The sequence below is a fragment of the Heterodontus francisci genome, chromosome 11, assembly GCF_036365525.1.
Source record: "Heterodontus francisci isolate sHetFra1 chromosome 11, sHetFra1.hap1, whole genome shotgun sequence".
NCBI lineage: Eukaryota > Metazoa > Chordata > Chondrichthyes > Heterodontiformes > Heterodontidae > Heterodontus > Heterodontus francisci.
This window is the reverse complement of record NC_090381.1, coordinates 81,598,993-81,617,157: the sequence shown is the minus strand read 5'-3', so window position 1 is coordinate 81,617,157 and position 18,165 is coordinate 81,598,993. Positions and strand designations below refer to the sequence as shown.

The window sequence follows — 18,165 nt, the reverse complement described above, 5'->3', positions numbered from 1 at the left end:
GGATTCTCCGGAGGCAGCGAAGATGGAATGAGTTGAGACGTCGCTCTTGGCTGACATACGTTGTCCAGGCCTTGCTGCCGTAGAGCAAGGTACGGAGGACACAGGCTTGAAACACTCAGACTTTTGTGTTCTGTGTCAGTGTGCCATTTTCCCACACCCTCTTGGCCAGTCTGGACATAGCAGCAGATGTATTTCCCATGCACTTGTTGATTTCTGCATTGAGAGACAGGTTACTGGTGATAGTTGAGCCTAGGTAGGTGAACTCTTGAATCACTTCCAGAGCGTAGTCGCCGAATTTGATGGATGGAGCATTTCTGACGTCCTGCCCCATGATGTTCGTTTTCTTGAAGCTGATGGTTAGGCCAAATTCGTTGCAGGCAGCCGCAATCCTGTCGATGAGTCTCTGCAGACACTGTTCTGTGTGGGAGGTTAATGCAGCATCGTCAGGAAAGAGGAGTTTCCTGATGAGGATTTTCCATACTTTGGGCTTCGCTCTAAGACCGGCAAGGTTGAACAACCTGCCATCTGATCTTGTGTGGAGGAAAATTCCTTCTTCTGAAGACTTGAACGCCTGTGAGAGCAGCAGTGAGAAGATCCCAAACAGTGTAGGTGCGAGAACACAGCCCTGTTTCACGCCACTCAGGATAGGAAAGGGGCCTGATGAGGCACCGCTATGCTGAATTGTGCCTTTCATATTGTCATGGAATGAGGTGATGATACTTAGTAGCTTTGGTGGACATCCGATCTTTGCTAGTAGGCTGAAGAGACCACGTCTGCTGATGGGGTCAAAGGCTTTGGTGAGATCTATGAAAGCAAGGTAGAGGGGCATCTGTTGTTCGCGGCATTTCTCCTGTAGCTGGCGAAGAGAGTACAGCATATGGCGGATTTCTCTGCTCGAAAGCCGCACTGTGCCTCAGGGTAGACCAATACTCCAAATAATAACAACATGCTCTTGTTAATGGATGTGGTAATAGCATTTTGGCCCATATCAACAATTTTGATATTGATAAATTACTGTACTTTATTTATTTAGAGATACAGCACTGAAACAGGCCCTTCGGCCCACCGAGTCTGTGCCTACCATCAACCACCCATTTATACTAATCCTACATTAATCCCATATTCCTACCACATCCCCAGAATTCCCTACCACCTACCTATACTAGGGGCAATCTATAATGGCTAATTTACCTATCAACCTGTAAGTCATTGGCTGTTGGAGGAAACCGGAGCACCCAGCAAAAGCTCACACGGTCACAAGGAGAACTTGCAAACTCCACACAGGCAGTACCCAGAATCGAACCCAGGTCGCTGGAGCTGTGAGGCTGCGGTGCTAACCACTGCGCCGCCCTTGTATTTCTATGCCATAATATCAACAATACATTTAAGTAATTCAGGACACCCTGAGAATGTGAAAGTCATCAAATAAATGCAAGTCTTTCTTTCACTTTTTTTGAAAGGTGGATTAGAGAAAACATTCCAACGACTAGCATGTAGATTGAAGTGAAGACATCATGAAAAAATTGGCAGAACATTTTACTACTTACACAATGGTGCCAAAACTTATCATTCCTATTCCACCAATCCATTGCTGCTCAGCCCTCCTGACTTTACCAAATGGGCAGCACAGTGGCAGTGGTTTGCACTGCAGCCTCACAGCTCCAGGGACCTGGGTTCAATTCTGGGTACTGCCTGTGTGGAGTTTGTAAGTTCTCCCTGTGACTGTGTGGGTTTTTGCCAGGTGCTCCAGTTTCCTCCCACAGCCAAAGACTTACAGGCGATAAGTAAATTGGCCATTCTAAATTGCCCCTAGTGTGGGTAGGTGGTAGGGAATATGGGACTACTGTAGGGTTAGTATAAATGGGTGGTTGTTGGTCGGCACAGACTCGGTGGGCCGTAGGGCCTGTTTCAGTGCTGTATCTCTAAATAAATAAATTAGATGGACGCCTACATCAGTTTAGCTGCATCTTGGGCAGCCATTGGGATGCAGGGGTGGGAAAGATATGACACTGCAAAGTGCAAGTGGATGCAATGCGGCCGGCTTGCATTAAAAGGTGAAGACTGCAAGTAATCACCTCTCCTCTTTATAAGATGGCTAATATATTTTAAAAAATCTATTAGCAATTATTTTTTTTTTCAGGCCATGGTTGCTGGTTGAAACCCCTGTGAACCCAATTTCCGCACCACTCCAAGGACCTTCACGCGTGTAGATTGCTGGCGTCCAGGTTGCTTGGTGCAAACGAGCACAGTGACCCGAATGATGCCAAACCACCAGCCCACCTCCTTCCTTATGCAACGGCATCGGTGAAACTGCAGGAATTACAGTGCGCCATGCTCCTTGCAGAAAATCGGATTAGGGATGCTAATACAGCACTTGTGAGTACTGCCTCATTTCAAGCGTCCACCGAATTTACCCCTCATGTATGAACCGGAGGCTCTCAAGCATCTGTGTGCATAAGTCTACAAAATGCAGATGGGATGGGATGACACTATGGGCCTTCAAGTGTTACAAGGAGCCATTTTCTCACAGTCACACAAAATGGGCTGCATTTTAAGAGCCTGCCGCTGATCTCAGCAGCAATCTCAAAAGCTGGCACCTGCCCGCACGGGCCGCATGCCAAAGAGCCACCGCAATTGCCCATGCGGTGTCTTATTTAAATAGCCGGGGCAGCCCGCACCCACCACCCCCCCCCTCCCCACAATCACAGGGAGGAGGCGGGCTGTCCGTCCCCAGAAATGGCGTCAGCTGCCTGTGCGCAGGCGCTGGTGCTATTTTTAAAGGGCAGCCAGCCCTACCGGTACATTTAATTTTTTTAAAGAGGTAGCCCTCCCAAAATTAAATAAATTAATTAATAACGCCCCTTTCCCACCCTCCCCTCCAATAACAAGTACATTAACTATTTGCCATTTCCACCCCCCAAAACACTTACTTTTACATCTGACCACTCCTCCCAAAACTGCACAAAGTTTAAGGATCAGCCCTTCCCACCACCCCCTACACCCATTATGTTTATTTGACCCCACCCCACCACCATACTGACAAATCTACCTCATTCCCCCCTCCCCACCAGTGTGGTGCTGCGTTTCCCCAGATGGAGATCTGAAGGTACAGGAGTGCCGGCTGCTGGGGAGCCACCACGGACCCTCACTGCTGCTGGGAGGATTGGGCCGGGCCCTCCCGGCATCAAGGTCCATGGTGGGCCTCATCCGGAGGCATCTTCAGGCCCCCCCCCCCCACCAGGGAGCCCAACGCCTGGGGAGAACAAAATCCAGCCCAACGTTTCAGATTGTACATAATGCTCTCTCTGAATAGCTCCTTAACACTTTAAATTACCATTGTCACCCTAAATGTATATTCATGCTGCTGGTCTACTGTTGAGTAAATAAACGTTCTATGTGTAGTCCTGTGAGTCAACCCCTTATCTGTTGCATTTAGTATTGCAGGAATATTATAAGTTTAAAAATCCAGCACAGGAAAAAATATAGTTTGCCACTTATTTGATGGAGTCACAAAAAAATGTACATGCCATCCAATTGGATATATAAGCTGTGCAAGAAAGCTTAGTAGACCTCCAGAACAAAGAAATTTTAAGATTAAGCAGCTCACTTCCATTTCAGTCTGTTTTATACCCACTAATAGCCAAGTGTTGAATGCACAAAGAGTAGTTAGATTTGGTGAGGAATATAGAGGCTGCTATTGGTTCTCAGAAGCTTTAAAATTGTCACAAATATTTCACTTATTTTGTTTGATACTGGGTGTACCAGTAAACGTAGTAACGAGAAGTATACATAACATCTAGTTGATTTTACATGGTTTTGCATATGGAAAGCAAGGATCAAATGCAGTCTTTGTATGAAGTGTAGTTAGAGGGTAGGGGATAATTGGATCAGATGTAATTCAGTAACCATTTTCAAGTCATAGATTCTGCCCTTATTTTTGCTTCGATTTAATATTATAATTTAGTTAAGTAGCAAAATTTAAAGCAATTTGCAAAAGAATGATTGTAGCGACTAAGGGCGAGATTTTACAGGCTTCGGGTGGCTAAGAGGCGGGGCGGGGGGGTGGAGGTGTGGGGCGGTGTTGCTCGTAAAATACCAGGGAGCCGCATTGGGATGGCAGTGACTCGGCCACCTGCCATTCAGGTGGGCAGCTAACTTAGCTACTTAAAAGCACAATTGAGGGCAATCTTCCCGGGTCACTGACTGGGGAGGCTGCCAGCTGCATGGAGATGGCCCCCGGTGGGGCAGCGGGGGGGATTGGGGGTATGTAATGGGGGCTGTCGGAACTGGAGGGGGCTGGCGACAGCAATGGCTGACCCCAACTCCGGCGCTGGAGCGGGTTCAGGCTCCTGACGCAGGGGCCCGCCTGCTTGGCCCCAGCAGAAAAAATTAAGTGTCTTTCTCCTCTGTAAAGGCGCCTCAGGGTGGAGGCGCCTTCTCGTTATCCTTGCTGTCTCAGCAGTTGCCACCTATCTCAGTGGTGCTATTGAGGATCTGTGCTGCTGTCCCTCTGATTGAGCTGGCTGTCTGGAGCACGGTGGGCCTGATAGCGGCCCATTAAGAGGCTGCCTTGGGGAAGATTGCTATTCCAGTCCTGCTGCCTGCTTGCGTGGGCTCGGTACCTGCATATGGTCTTGATGTCAGGGCTGACCCCTTTCCGTGAAAATCCTGATTTAAGTTTCGCTGCTGTATGGGCCGAGAGGCTACAAGGTACAAAACAACTTACAATGCCACCAAGCAAAAAAGGTGTAATTACACCATGACAAGTTTACACAGAAAGTTTTTATTATAAATGTGGACAAAGGAATTTAAAATGGAAAAAGTTGATTAAAAAGTGCCAGAATGTGTCAACAGGAAGCACAGTTCTGTAGATGGTAAATTCATGCAGATATAACATTTATAGTACAATAGATGATGTGACTGTTCAAAAATGAGGTTTACACTCAAAATGAGTTGGAAGATCGAAAATGAATTTTTCCCCTTAAGACTTTTGAACATCTTAATTGTGTTCAAGTTCCACACTTCAGTCTCTAAACTTATCAGTTTACCTCAATATTAAAGGCATGTTAAGCAGGAGTTGTTTGCAACTAAAAGTATTCGAATTCCATCTGCAGGTGTTATTTCTATCTTATCTTGTAAAGTTCAATTTATTACTTGATTTCCACAGGTTTGTTGGTGCAATTAAATAATTATCTTTTAACAACTGAAATATTCAATTTCTTTGATTTTTAAAAAATTCATTCATGGGATGTGGGTATGATTTACTTTCAGTCGACTAGAGATGTTGTTTTGATTGTAACATGAAGCACCAACATAATCTGTAGTAACTAGGGCTGACAATATCTGGGATGTGGTTCCACGGGTTATATCCTCTCCATCACCAAGACCATCCACTTCCACCTCATAATATTGCCCTTCTCCACCTCTGCCTCCAATGCTGAAACCCTCATTCATCCTTTTGTTACATCTAGACTTGACTATATCAATGCTCTCCTAGCCACTCTCTAACCTCCAACCTCTGTAACTGCAGCTCAGTCAAAACAATGCTGCCCATATCCTAAATTGTTCAGTCCTGTTCACACATCACCTTTGGGCTCTGCTCCTGGCTAAGCAACACCTTGTTTTTAAAATTCTCATCCTTATTTTTAATTCCTTATGGCCTCACTTTTCCCTATCTCTATAACCTCCTCCAGCCCTACAATCCTCCAAAATATCTGCGCTACTTCAATTCCAGCCTCTTGCCACTCCACCATTGGTAGCTGTGCCTTCAAGCACCTCGACCCTAAGCTCTGGAAGTCCTGTTCACCTCTCTCTTTTAAGATGTTCCATAAAACCCACCTCTTTGACCAAGCTTTTGGTCACCTGTCCTAATGTCGCGTAATTTGGTTCTGTCAAAACTTGGACACTAACCGCTCTTTGAGACTTGTTTTCAATTACGTTGAAGGTGCTGTATAAATGCAAGCTGTGGTGGCATCTCCAAATTCCGCATGTTGGTGTTTCCATGACAAAGAAGTTGCTGAGCAGTCCCGCCCCTCGGCGGAAGTGGGATGACATCATGGCGCTGTTTCCGGTGGCTAGTGCGACTTTATGATGAGGGTGCAGGCCGCCGCTAGAGTGCCGGCCCGGGGCTGATCGAGCGGCGAAAGAGTGCTGGCCTGATCTTCAGCGAGCGGCGACAGAGTGCAGGCCTGGGGCTGATCTTCAGCGAGCGGTGACAGAGTGGCAGGCCGCGGCCCGGGGCTGAACCTCACCGAGCGGCTGTAGGCCGCGGCCCGGGGCTGAACCTCAGCTAGCGGCCTGGACATATCAGCAACCAGGGCAGGGGGGAAGGCGGTACAGTTAGTCGGTGTCGCTGTCTCTCTCTCTCTCTCTCTCTGCCGGCCCTGCTGGAGCACCATGATCCGCTGGATACGGCAGCAGCTGGTAAGTCGAATGCCGCTTCTGGTTTGTAAAGCCGGCCGGTGGCTGGATTGAGACTGACTGTTGACTCCTTCCTGGCCCGCTTCGTGTGGTTAAGACCCGGGACAGTGGTTTCTAATGGAGCGCTGCTGCTGCTGTGTGTGCGGTGGTATTTAGAAGGCTGGAGAGTTGGAAAAGTTGCTATTTGTCAAGTGGCGGTTGGGACTGGAATGGCTTCTCACTTAGATTTCGCAGTTTCTGGTGGAGTTATAGCAACAGATATTTTAACTAGAAAAAAATTCTCTACATAATCTAGAGTGTTCTAACATTGTTGACCTGGGTTGAAGGTGTCAGTGATTCAAGTTGGGTTTTCACTTATAAGTTACTTACCAACACCAGTTGCTGGGCCTGTCACTGGGATTTTTAAAAAATGTACTGGGAAAGGACGCGTTTCACGGGCTGCTGGCTATTTTTCAGTGTTTTTTTTTTGCTTTCTTGTACATCTGCTATCGGTGAGTTGTTTGCACGCTTAGGCGGTATGTGAATGTTATTAAACATCATTTCAATCGTTTTGACTTAGCAAGCAACTGTGACGCCACAGTGGAAAATATCAAAACCGCGCCTATGAGAGATGGAATGAACATCTTAAGTGATTCACTCATTGCGAAAAAAGCTCTCTTTCCTCGAAACGTGTTGTAATTTTCCGAGTAGCCTTGCATTTCTTCAGGGCGTCCCAAAGAGCTTGACAGCCAATTAATTTTGAAGACTGGTCAATGCTATGTAAGCAAAAGCAGCAACAACAGAGCAACATTTCACAAACGGCAAAGACAGCAACAGAAGTAAGCTATTCAGCCACGTAATCCGGTTCCAGCATTCTATTAGATCATGGCTGATGTAATCTCCGCTCCCGTTTATTGCCTAACTTGATTTCATATCTTTTATATCTGATAAAGGGAGAATAGAATATGAATATCAACTAGCAAAAACATAAAAATGGACTGTAACAGCTTCTATAGGTACATAAAAAGGAAACGTTTGGCTCAGACAAATGTGGGTCCATTACAGGCAGAGTCAGGAGAATTGATAATGGGGAATAAAGAAATGGCAGAGAAACTAAATGATTGCTTTGTGTCTGTTTTCACTGAAGAAGATGCAAGAAATCCAAGGTACTAGGGAGAATGAGGAACTGAAGGAAATTAGTATTTGTAAGAAGGGTGTATTGGAGAAATTAATGGGGCTGAAGGTTGACAAGTCCCCAGGACCTGATATTCTACATCATAGAGTGTTGAAAGAGGTAGCTATGGAGGTAGTGGATGCATTGATCATCCAAAATTCTATAGATTCTGAAATGGTTCCTGCAGTTTGGAATGTAGCAAATGTCACCCCACTAAAAAGGGAGAGAGAAAATTGGAAATTACTGATCTGTTAGCCTTACTTCAGTGGTAGGGAAAATGTTAGAATCTATTCTGAAGGATGTGATAAATGAACACTTGGGTAATAATCTGATTGGGCATAGTCAACATGGATTTATGAATGGAAAATCATGTCTGACGAATTTGTTTGAGGATGTTACTAACAGAATTGATAAAAGGGAGTTGACCCAGTGGACGTAGTATACTTGGATTTTCAGAAGGCTTTTAATAAAGTGCCCCACAGGAGGTTGGGTAGCAAAATTAAAGCACATTGGTTAGGAGGTAATATACTGGCACGGATTAAGGATTGGCTAACAGGCAGGAAACAAAGTAGGAATAAAGGAATCGTTCTCACATTGACAGTGCTGCACTGACGCACCATCTTGAATTGTGTTTAAATGGCTGGAGTAGGGCTTGAATCCATGACCTGATACAGAGGCCAGAGTGCTGCACTGAGCTGTGCTAACACCAAGAACTGTGATTATTTTATCTATGCCAGTGTAGGCTCTTGATTTGAATCTTTTGGGAGCGTGTAGTATTAGTACATCACATAAATCATTTGCTACAAATCATTTACAAATATTTGTAGGAAAGTTGAATAACTTGCATTGCTATAGCACCTTTAATGAGGAAAACATCCCAAGGCACTCCACGGAAGCACATCAAAAGTGGGCACTGAACCAAAGGAGGAGATATTAGGATGTATGATTATCAGCTTGGTTAAAGAAACATTGTAAGGAGTGTCAAAGGAAGAGAGTGGTTTAGAGAGGGCATTTGAGCTAAAGACCTATAACAGCTGAAGACACAGCTGCTGATGGTGGGTGAAGGGATTGGGGAGTTGAAGAATATAGAGTTCTTAGGTTGGAGGAGGTTACAGAAATAAGAGGCAGAGTCAGTGGCGGTGGAGGGGAAATTTGTGTGGGAATGGGAATATTTTATATCAATGCATTGGCAGACTGGGGGCTGATGTAGGTCAGCAGGCACAGGGGTAATGGCTGAGTGGGACATGGTACAGGTTCAGATGTGGGTAGCAGACTTTTGTGTGAGCTCACCTTTATGGAGGGCTGAAGATGAGTGGCCAGCTGGGTCAACATTAGAATTATTGAATTTGAAGGTAACAAAATCACAGATGAGTAGTGCAGCAGTAGATTGTGAAGCAGGGCTGGAGACCAGTGATGTTATGGAGGTGGAAGGAGGTGGTCTTTGTGATGGAGAGAGTATGGGGCTAGAAGCTGAGCTCAAGGTTAAAAAGGTGCCAAGGTTGTGAACTGTTTGTGGTGAGTGAAGATAATGGTTTTGGACTTGTTAGAGGAAATTGTAACTCATTCGAAACCAGATGTCAGATAAGCAACCTGATGGTTGAAGGGATTGAGAGAGGTGGTGGTGAAGTAAGGTTCGGTGTCATCTGTTGAGAGCCTGCTTTAAAAACATTCCTTATCACATGTCTGAAATGATGAGTAGATCATGTTTGACCAATTTAACCAAATTCTTATAAATGTATGAAAATCAATTCTCATGTAATATGGTTGGACTTACAAAAAAGGTTGATAATGCAGACAGGACAAGAAAATAAACGTTTCTCAGATCATTAAGATATAACAGCATAGCCCAAGAATTTCTGTTGGGATCTGTTTGCCATACATAAATAATTTGGGCATGGAAATTTGGGCTAGGATCAATTTCTTAAACGTACTCCGCGGTGGCCTTCCTATCTCCACTCTTCAGCTAATCGAGAACTGTCCGCTCCGAGTCAAAGTTATGCTCATACATTATACCAGTTCTTGGCCAGCTTTGTTGAATCCCTGTCTCCCAAAAAAACAACAAGCTCTTTGCCCTCGTTCAGTTTTTTCCCTCTCTGGCAAAACTTCTTCTGCCCTACCTTCTATTCTGATTCTGGATTACTGTTGTTCAACACTAAGTGTTCCACCCTCAGAGGCTGATCTTTCAGTCACTTAAACCTCTGAAATCCTGTTCGAGAATTGCTGTACTAGCTTTTTCCGTGCTTTTCAATGCTTCTTAAAACCTAGCTGTTTGCCTTTGGTTTTCTCTTCTCACTCAAATTCAGTTACTTCCTACTTGGTGTACTTGGCTTATCCTCTTCTAAAATGCTGTGATGAACTCTATATAAATTGTATTACTCAGTATTCAGAGTTAACAAGCTGAATCACTCGAGAGCCTGTAACTTTGGTTTAACTGTTTTCATCAAAATTGAATGTTCTCCTGCATAAAATCCATGTGTGCTGATTTATTTTCTGGTAATCAGCTCATTATCATTTACTGTGGGACCTGCTGTTTTGGGTGAGTTATAGATTGTGTCGGGTGAAGCACAGAACTCATGAGGGTGTTGGAGAAGCTGAAACTTGAAGTGACAACAAATATGGGTAAGTGTTTCAGTAGCAGTGTGAGTGAGATAGGGGTAGGGGCGTGGGCAGGGTGAAATTTTGCAGATGCCAGTAAATGGACTTGGTATTGGAGCATATGTAGAATTTGAAATTTAGCTCGCTATCAAGTAGAAGTTCTGCATTGTTGGGCCAGTGCACATTAAAGCAATTTCCAAACATCAAGTTTATTGACATCGAGCAATTTCTGTTTATAAATTCTTATCCTTGTTTTCAAATCCCTCCATGACCCTATGCCTTCCTATCTTTGTAACCTCCTTCAGCCTTACAATCCCAGATCTTTGTTGTGCTCTAATTCTGGCCTGTTGCAGTTCCCTGATTTAAAAAAAATATATATATATGGCAGAACAATATATATATATATTGTTCTGCCATTGGTGGCCATGCCTTCAGTAGCTGAGGCTGTAAGCTCTGGAATTCCTTCCTTAAACCTTTCTGCCGCTCTCTTTTCAGATGCCCCTTTAAAACCGACTTCTTTGAAGCTTTTGTTCATCTGCCATAATATCTCGTGTGCCTTGGTGTTAAATTTTGTTAACGCTCCGGCAAAGTGCCTTGCTATGCTATATAAATGTAAGTTATTAGCGTGAAACAACACCTCTCCGGGTTTTGGAGGTTACCGCTGGAAGTGGTTTGCAGTGCTGCTGAGCATGCACTACCCACACACTTTCTAAATCTGAATCCTCAGCCGTACTTTGTTCCTCTGTATTACGTTAACCACGAGCTAACATTGCTTAGAAGCTGACTCCCAAGAAAACATGTACCATTTGGGTCATACATGGGTCTCCTTTGGTTAAAAACTTATCAAATGTCTTTTGAATTCCTGCCTGTAGGTAAACTGAATAAGAATCTTCTTTGCCAATTGCCACTGAGCATGGGACACTATCCTTACTGGGTGCCGGTGCCACTTGACAGGCATCCTTATTATCGCCCTTTGAAAGTAACTTCAGTTTCCAGTGGAAGTGAGCATTCTGGGAACTATTAGTGTTTTGCACAATAGATTTGCACTTTCTGTCCTTGAGCCTATATGTGTCTCCAGACCAACAGCAATGTGGTTGACTCTTAACTGTCTCTGAAATGGCCTGACAAGCCAGTCCGTTGTATCAAACTGCCACAAAAACATCCAATAAGATTAAAACTGATTGAACCACCTGGCGTCAACCTCTGGACCAGACAGAACAAAGGCACATTTAACCTAGTTGACCCTTAAAAGTCCTCCTCACTAACATCAGAGGACTTGTGCCAACATGGGGAGAGCTGTCCCACAGACTAGTCAAACAACAACTTGACATATTCTTACTGGGAGTCCTCAACATTGACTTCAAACCCCATTAAGTCTAATGGCATCAGGTCAAATATGGGTAAGGAAATCTGCTGATTTTTACCAGTTACTGCCCTCCCTCAGCTGATCAATCAATACTCCATGTTGAAAGCCACTTGGAAGTAGTACTGAAGGTAGCAAGGGCACGGCATGTGATCTGGATGGGGCACTTCAATGCCCATCACCAAAAATAGCTCTAGCACCACGACTGACTGAGCTAGCTGAGTCCTGAAGGACAGAGTGGGCCTGCGGCAGGAGGTGATAAAAGCAGCACAAGGGAAAAATCGACTTGATCTCATTCTAACAAACTTGTGTTTACTGCATTCACCCAGGACAGTATTGGTAGGAGTGACCACTGCACTGTCCTTGTTGAGACGAAGACCCACCTTCACACTGAGCACACCCTCCATGGTGTTGTGTGACACTCCCATCATGCTAAATTGGATAGATTCAAAACAGATCTAGCAGCTAAAAACTGGGCCTCCGTGAGGTACTGTGGGCTATTAGCAGCAGCAGCAGAATTGTATTTCACCATAATCTGTAACCTCATGACCTGGCATACCCCTCAGTCTACCATTACCATCAAGCCAGTGGTCCAACCCTGGTTCAGTGAGGAGTGTAGGAGAGCATACCAGGAGCAGCACGGAGGTGTACCTAAAACATTAAGTGCCAACCTGGTGAAAGCAGGACAACATGCTTGCTGAACAGTGGGGACAGCATGCTATGGACAGTACCGCAAACACCGGATCAGATCAAAGCTCTGCAGTCTTGCCACATCCAGTCATGAATGCTGGTGGGCAATTAAGCAACTAATAGGAGGAGGAGAACATGAACATCCCCATCCTCAATGACTGCAGAGCTCAGCATGTGAGTGCAAAAGACAAGGCTGAAATATTTGCAACCATCTTCAGCCAGAAGTGCTTTACAGATGATCGACCTCCTGAGGTCAACACCATCAATGATGCCATTCTTCAGCCTATTCAGTTAACTGCACGCAATTTCAAGAAATGGCTGAACACACTGGTACAGCAAAGGCGATGGGCCCTGACAACATCTTGGCTGTAATGCTGAAGATCTCTGCTTCAGAACGAGCTGCGCCTTTGGCTAGGCTGTTCCAGTTCTGCTACACGACATCTACCTGACAATGTGGAAAATTTCCCAAGTATATCCTAGTCACAAAAAACAGAACAAATCCAATCTGGTCAATTACCACTCGAACAATCTATTCTGTTAAAATCAAAAGTGATGGAAGGTGATGTGGGCAGTGCTATCAAGGGGCACTTATTCAGCAGTAACCTGGTCACCAATACTCGTGTTTCGGTTATGTCAGGACCATTCCACTCTAGACCTCATTACAGTCTTTGTCCAAACAAGGACAAAAGAGCTGAATTACAGAGGTGAAGTGAGAGTGACTGCTCCTGACGTTGAGACAGCATGAACTGGACAAAGTCTGCACTGGCTAGGATCATAACTTAGCGCCAAAGAAGATGGTTGTGCTTGTTGGAGGCCAATCATTTTCAGCTCCAGGGCATTGCTGCAGGAGTTCCTCGGGGAAATGTTCTCGGCCCAACCATCTTCGGCTGCTTCAGCAATGGCCTTCCATCCATCATAAGGTCAGAAGTGGTGATGTTTGCTGACGATTGCAGTGCTCAGTTCCATTCCTAATTTCGCAGATAATGAAACAGTCTGTGACTGCTTGCAACAAAACCTGGACAATATTCAGGCTTGGGCATATAAGTGGCAAGTAATATTTGTGCCAGGTAATAACCATCTCCCCTTGACATTCAGTGGCATTACCATCGCTGAATCCCCCACCATCAACATTCTGGGGGTAACCATTGACCAGAAAGTTAACTGGATGAACCACATAAATAATATGGCTACAAGAGCAAGTCTGAGGCTGGGTATTCTGTGGTATGTAACGCACCATATGACTCTCTAAAGCCTGTCCACCATCTGCAAGGGACAAGTAGGGAGTGTGATGGAATATTCTCCTCTTGCCTGGATAAGTGCAGTTCCAACAGCACTCTGGAAGTTCATCACCATCCAGGACTAAGCAGCTTGCTTGATTGGCACCCTATCCACCACCTTAAACATTCACTCCTTCCACTACTGGCACAGTGTGGCTGCATTGTGTACCATCTACAAGATGCACTGCAGCAACTTGTCAAGACTACTTCAGCAGCACCTTGCAAACTGTGACTTCTATCTCCTAGAAGAACAAGAGTGACAGACACATGGGAACATCACTTTCCAACCAAGTTGCACAGCATCCAGACTTGGAAATACATCGCTGTTTCTTCATCGCTGGGGCTAAATCCTGGCACTCCCGACCTAAAGCACTGTAGGTGTACGTACACCAAACAACTGCAACAGCTCATCACCTCAAGGGCAATTAGGGATGGGTAATAAATGCTGGCCTTGTCAGTGACACCCATCCCATGAACAAATAAAATCAGATTGCGTGTCAGTTTTCAAGGGGTCCGTTAGAACCACTTCAGGATACACAGAGGCATCATTGAAATTACAGGAAGGTGTTAACAGGAATGGAAATTGTACATGAAGCTCTTAATGGCAGTAGGAAAAAGGATTTTTTTTTAAATTGACTTGTAAGTTTTTGTTTATAAAGAACAGAGAATGTCCCCTGAGGATTTATCATTCATACATGAAGTTGAAAAGTTGTAATTTAAAAGAGAGAAACCAGACGACTAAGCAGGTGAAGCACAAATGCAATTGTGATTAAGTGGATTTCCGTCTGTTGTAAATGTTTGCATTGATACATTCAACTCCCCTTATTCTAATTTTATGCTTGTTTGACAATATTAAATGGTGTAATTTATCAGTTGGAATTTTTAGATCCATTACAAAAGCTGCCTCATGAGCTAGACTTCCTTTATGCTAAATACTTTGCTTCAACTTTTAATATTTCTTTATAAAGCTCAAATCTGTCAAACTCTCATGACTTGGAGGGTTCTCCTGGCATCTTTCTCATAGTCCTGCACAGAATTGGGGATAAAACTGCCAAATCCTGGAACATCTGTCACATTTCTCATCTTGCTCTGTATCAATAGTATCCATGTGACTGCTGCTGTAAACTTCCTTGTTTCTCCTGAGCTCTAAATATGCCTTTCTACAAACTCTTCCTCCTTCCTGCATCATCTTCATTGTTAAATTGCATTAAGAAATCGCGAATGTATGTAGGAAATTTAAATGTATTAAAAGCTACATTTAAAGTGAATCATGAACATTAAAGAAAACTTAGTGCAAATAATCCTGATTTCAACCCGTCTCCTCCTTCAACTTTCTAACGCAACATTAGAACACCTTACCTCCCTCAGTGTTTCCTTTCTCCTCCAATCCAGAGACTTAAAGTTGGCATCTCCTTATCGCTGCTTGTTTTGCAAAGATAGTGTTCTCTCTTCCTTTTTAACCTTCATTCTGCTGTTGAAACATCATCACCACCCAACTTGACTTTACCAGCACACTTCTCACTGACCACCTGAGCTTAATCCTACCACAATTCTAGCTGATCCAGTACTCTGCCATCTGTTTAATATCCAGTACTGCCGCAGTCATCTATCAAGTGTACACTTATTAACTTTAGTTGGCTGTTCCAAATTTGGTTGGTTGTATTCCCCTTCTCTCTGTTCTTAAACCATCTCAACCTCACACTCTGGAATTCTATCCTAAACACCTCTGCCCTTGTTCTGGATTTCCCCACCTTCGAAATGTACCATTTCAATAGATCTTGGAGGCACCTGCCCTACTCTTACTTCCTTATGGTAGATATATTGAATCTATGCTTATTGTTTCAGCTTTAACAAAAATGTACATTAAATTCTGTCAACTGTTTCCACCTGCCTTTTAAGCTCCGTATTGTTTCCAAGATGCTATCCTTATCAAGTATGATTTGCTACATTTCTCTCAATTTTAAGGTGCTTCTGTGATCACATTTACTAATCAGGTTCAGGAAAATAGGTTGCGAGTACTGTCCACTCAGTAAAAGCCAGAAATTTAAATTTTGATGGTGAAATTTCTAGTTTCTATTATATAAAATGCGTCCAGTAACAAATTTCTTTTCTTTTTCAGGGAATTGACCCCCTACACCAGTGTCCCACGAGGACAATTTATGTTTCCAATCACTTCCCCCACTATGGTCATTTTGTTCGTCAGAAGTTTCCAGACAATAGGATGATATCATCCAAGGTATGGAGAAATGTAATTCAGATGATTGTTTTGTAACATCTTTTTCAAATACATATCCATTTTGTGATAGTAATTCTTGTAATTTATAGAAAATTAATTTTATGTGATTGTCATGGTGACCACTGCTGTAATATTCTCCAAGTTTAGATCTGATTATTCAGATTTTTTCCATTGAAGCATAGCTGTAGTAATTAAACAAGTTGCATTTATATAGTGCCTTTAACATTGGAAAACATCCCCAGGCGTTTTACAGGAGCGACTTTCAAACAAAGCCCGACACCAAGCTGCATAAGATTTTGGACAGGTGCCAAAAGCTTAGTCAAAGAGAGCGGTTTAAAGACCACCTTAGAGAAAGGTGGAGAAGTTTAGGGAGGGAAATCCGGACCTTGGGGCCTAGGCAGCTGAAGGCACGACCACCAGAGGTAGAGCAATAAAAATCGGGGATGCGCAATAGATCAGAATCGTGGAAGGGTAGAGACCTCAGAAGGTTTTGGTCAGGAGGAGATTACGGAGGTGAGGGAGGCCATGAGGGATTGGGAAAACGAGGATGAGCATTTTAAAATCGAGGCGTTTCTGGTCCATCAATGCCATAGGTCAGTGATCATAGGGGTGATAGGTGAACAGGGTTTTGTGTGAGTTCGGATATGAGCAGCAGAGCTTTGGATAAGCTCAAGTTTGCGAAGGGTACAAGATGGGACGCCAGCCAGGAAAACATTGGAAATGTAGTTTAGAGATAACGAAGGCATATAAGTCAGGGGGAGTCATTATTAAACAGGGCCCTTCTGTACTGCGTCCAGTTCTGGTCGTCTAGTTACATGGAATTTACAACATAGAAATAAACCATTCGGTCCAACTGATGTATGCCAATATTTATGCTCCAGAGGAACCACCTTCCACTCCATTTCATCTAACCCGATCAGCATATCCTTTCATCCCCATGTGTGTCATGTATTTATCTAGCTTCCCTTTAAATGCAGCTGTGCCCTTCACCTCCACTACTCCATGTGGTAGCAAGTTCCACATTCTAACTACTTTCTGGGTAAAGAAATTTCTCCTGAATTCCTTGTTTGATTTTTTTTAAATCAACTTTTATATTTGACTTAAAAACAAGAAATGCTGGAACCACTCAGCAGGTCTGGCAGCATCTGTGAAAAGAGAAGCAGAGTTAACGTTTCGGGTCAGTGACCCTTCTTCGGAACCCTTATATTTGACTCCTGGTTTTGAACTCGCCCACAAGTAGAAATCACAGAATTGTTAGTGCAGTAGGAGGCCATTTGGTCCATCGTGTCTGCACCGGCTCTCCAGAAGAGCAATTCACTCAGTTACCTTCCTCTGCCTTTTTCCTTGTAACCCTGCACATTCTTCCTTTTCATATAATAGTCTAATTCCCTTTTGAATGCTTCAGTTGAACCTGCCTCTACTATGCTGTCAGGTGTGCATTCCAGACCTGAACCACTTGCTGAAAGTTAAAGTAGTTTATAATGTTTGATGGTTTTAGCGTCTTTGTTTCATTTCAGACATCAGTGGTAGTGAAGATTTTCATAGTTTCTCTTGGAAGTTTTCAGCAGTGGTTATTATAGATATTATAGATATTAACAGGAAAAGGCAGGCTAGATAAAGATAAACTATTTCCACTGGTTGGAGATTCTAAAATTAGGGGGCATAGTCTAAAAATTGGGACCAGACCGTTCAGGAGAGATGTTAGGAAGCATTTCTTCATGCAAAGGGTGGTAGAGGTTTGGAACTCTCTCCCACAAACAGCAGTTGACGCTAGAACAGTTGTTAATTTTAAATCTGAGATAGGTAGATTTTTGTTGAGCAAAGATACTAAGGGATATGGGCCAAAGGCAGGTATATGGAATTAGGCCGTGGATCAGCCATGATCTCATTGATTGGCGGGACAGACTCGAGGGGCTGAATGGCCTACTCCTGTTCCTATCTTCCTATGTTCCTATTATCTCGTTAGAAGATTAAGTTGGGGCAAATCAATGACAACACCAAACTGTACGTTGCCTCTTCGAAAGAGGGCAGGCTTGCATGCTTGCATTAATAATGAGGTTATTGACCGTTGTTTTGTAATCTGGTTGATGGGTAGGATGAAGGTGGCAACGCAGGTCAATAGAGTGGTCAAGAAGGCATACGGCATGCTTTCCTTCATCGGATGGGGTATTGAGTACAAGAGTTGGCAGGTCATGTTACAGTTGTATAAGACTTTGGTTAGGCCACATTTGGAATACTGCGTGGAGTTCTGGTCGCCACATTACCAAAAGGACGCAGATGCTTTGGAGAGGGTGCAGAGGAGGTTCACCAGGATGTTGCCTGGTATGGAGGGCGCTAGCTACGAAGAGAGGTTGAGTAGATTAGGATTATTTTCATTAGAAAGACAGAGGTTGAGGGGGGACCTGATCGAGGTGTACAAAATCATGAGAGG

At 43.9% G+C, this 18,165-nt stretch overlaps 1 protein-coding gene across 1 annotated transcript in view; it reads left to right on the top strand.

The window, feature by feature from the left end:
• Positions 1–6,043: 6,043 nt before the first annotated feature.
• The window catches only part of atp11b (ATPase phospholipid transporting 11B), a 168,099-nt gene continuing 155,977 nt past the window's right edge, over positions 6,044–18,165 (top strand). The window contains exons 1-2 of the mRNA XM_068042349.1: positions 6,044–6,423; positions 15,618–15,734. Coding sequence (XP_067898450.1) covers positions 6,397–6,423; positions 15,618–15,734 — 144 coding nt within the window. The 5' untranslated portion in view covers positions 6,044–6,396. The remainder of the gene's footprint in view (positions 6,424–15,617; positions 15,735–18,165) is intronic.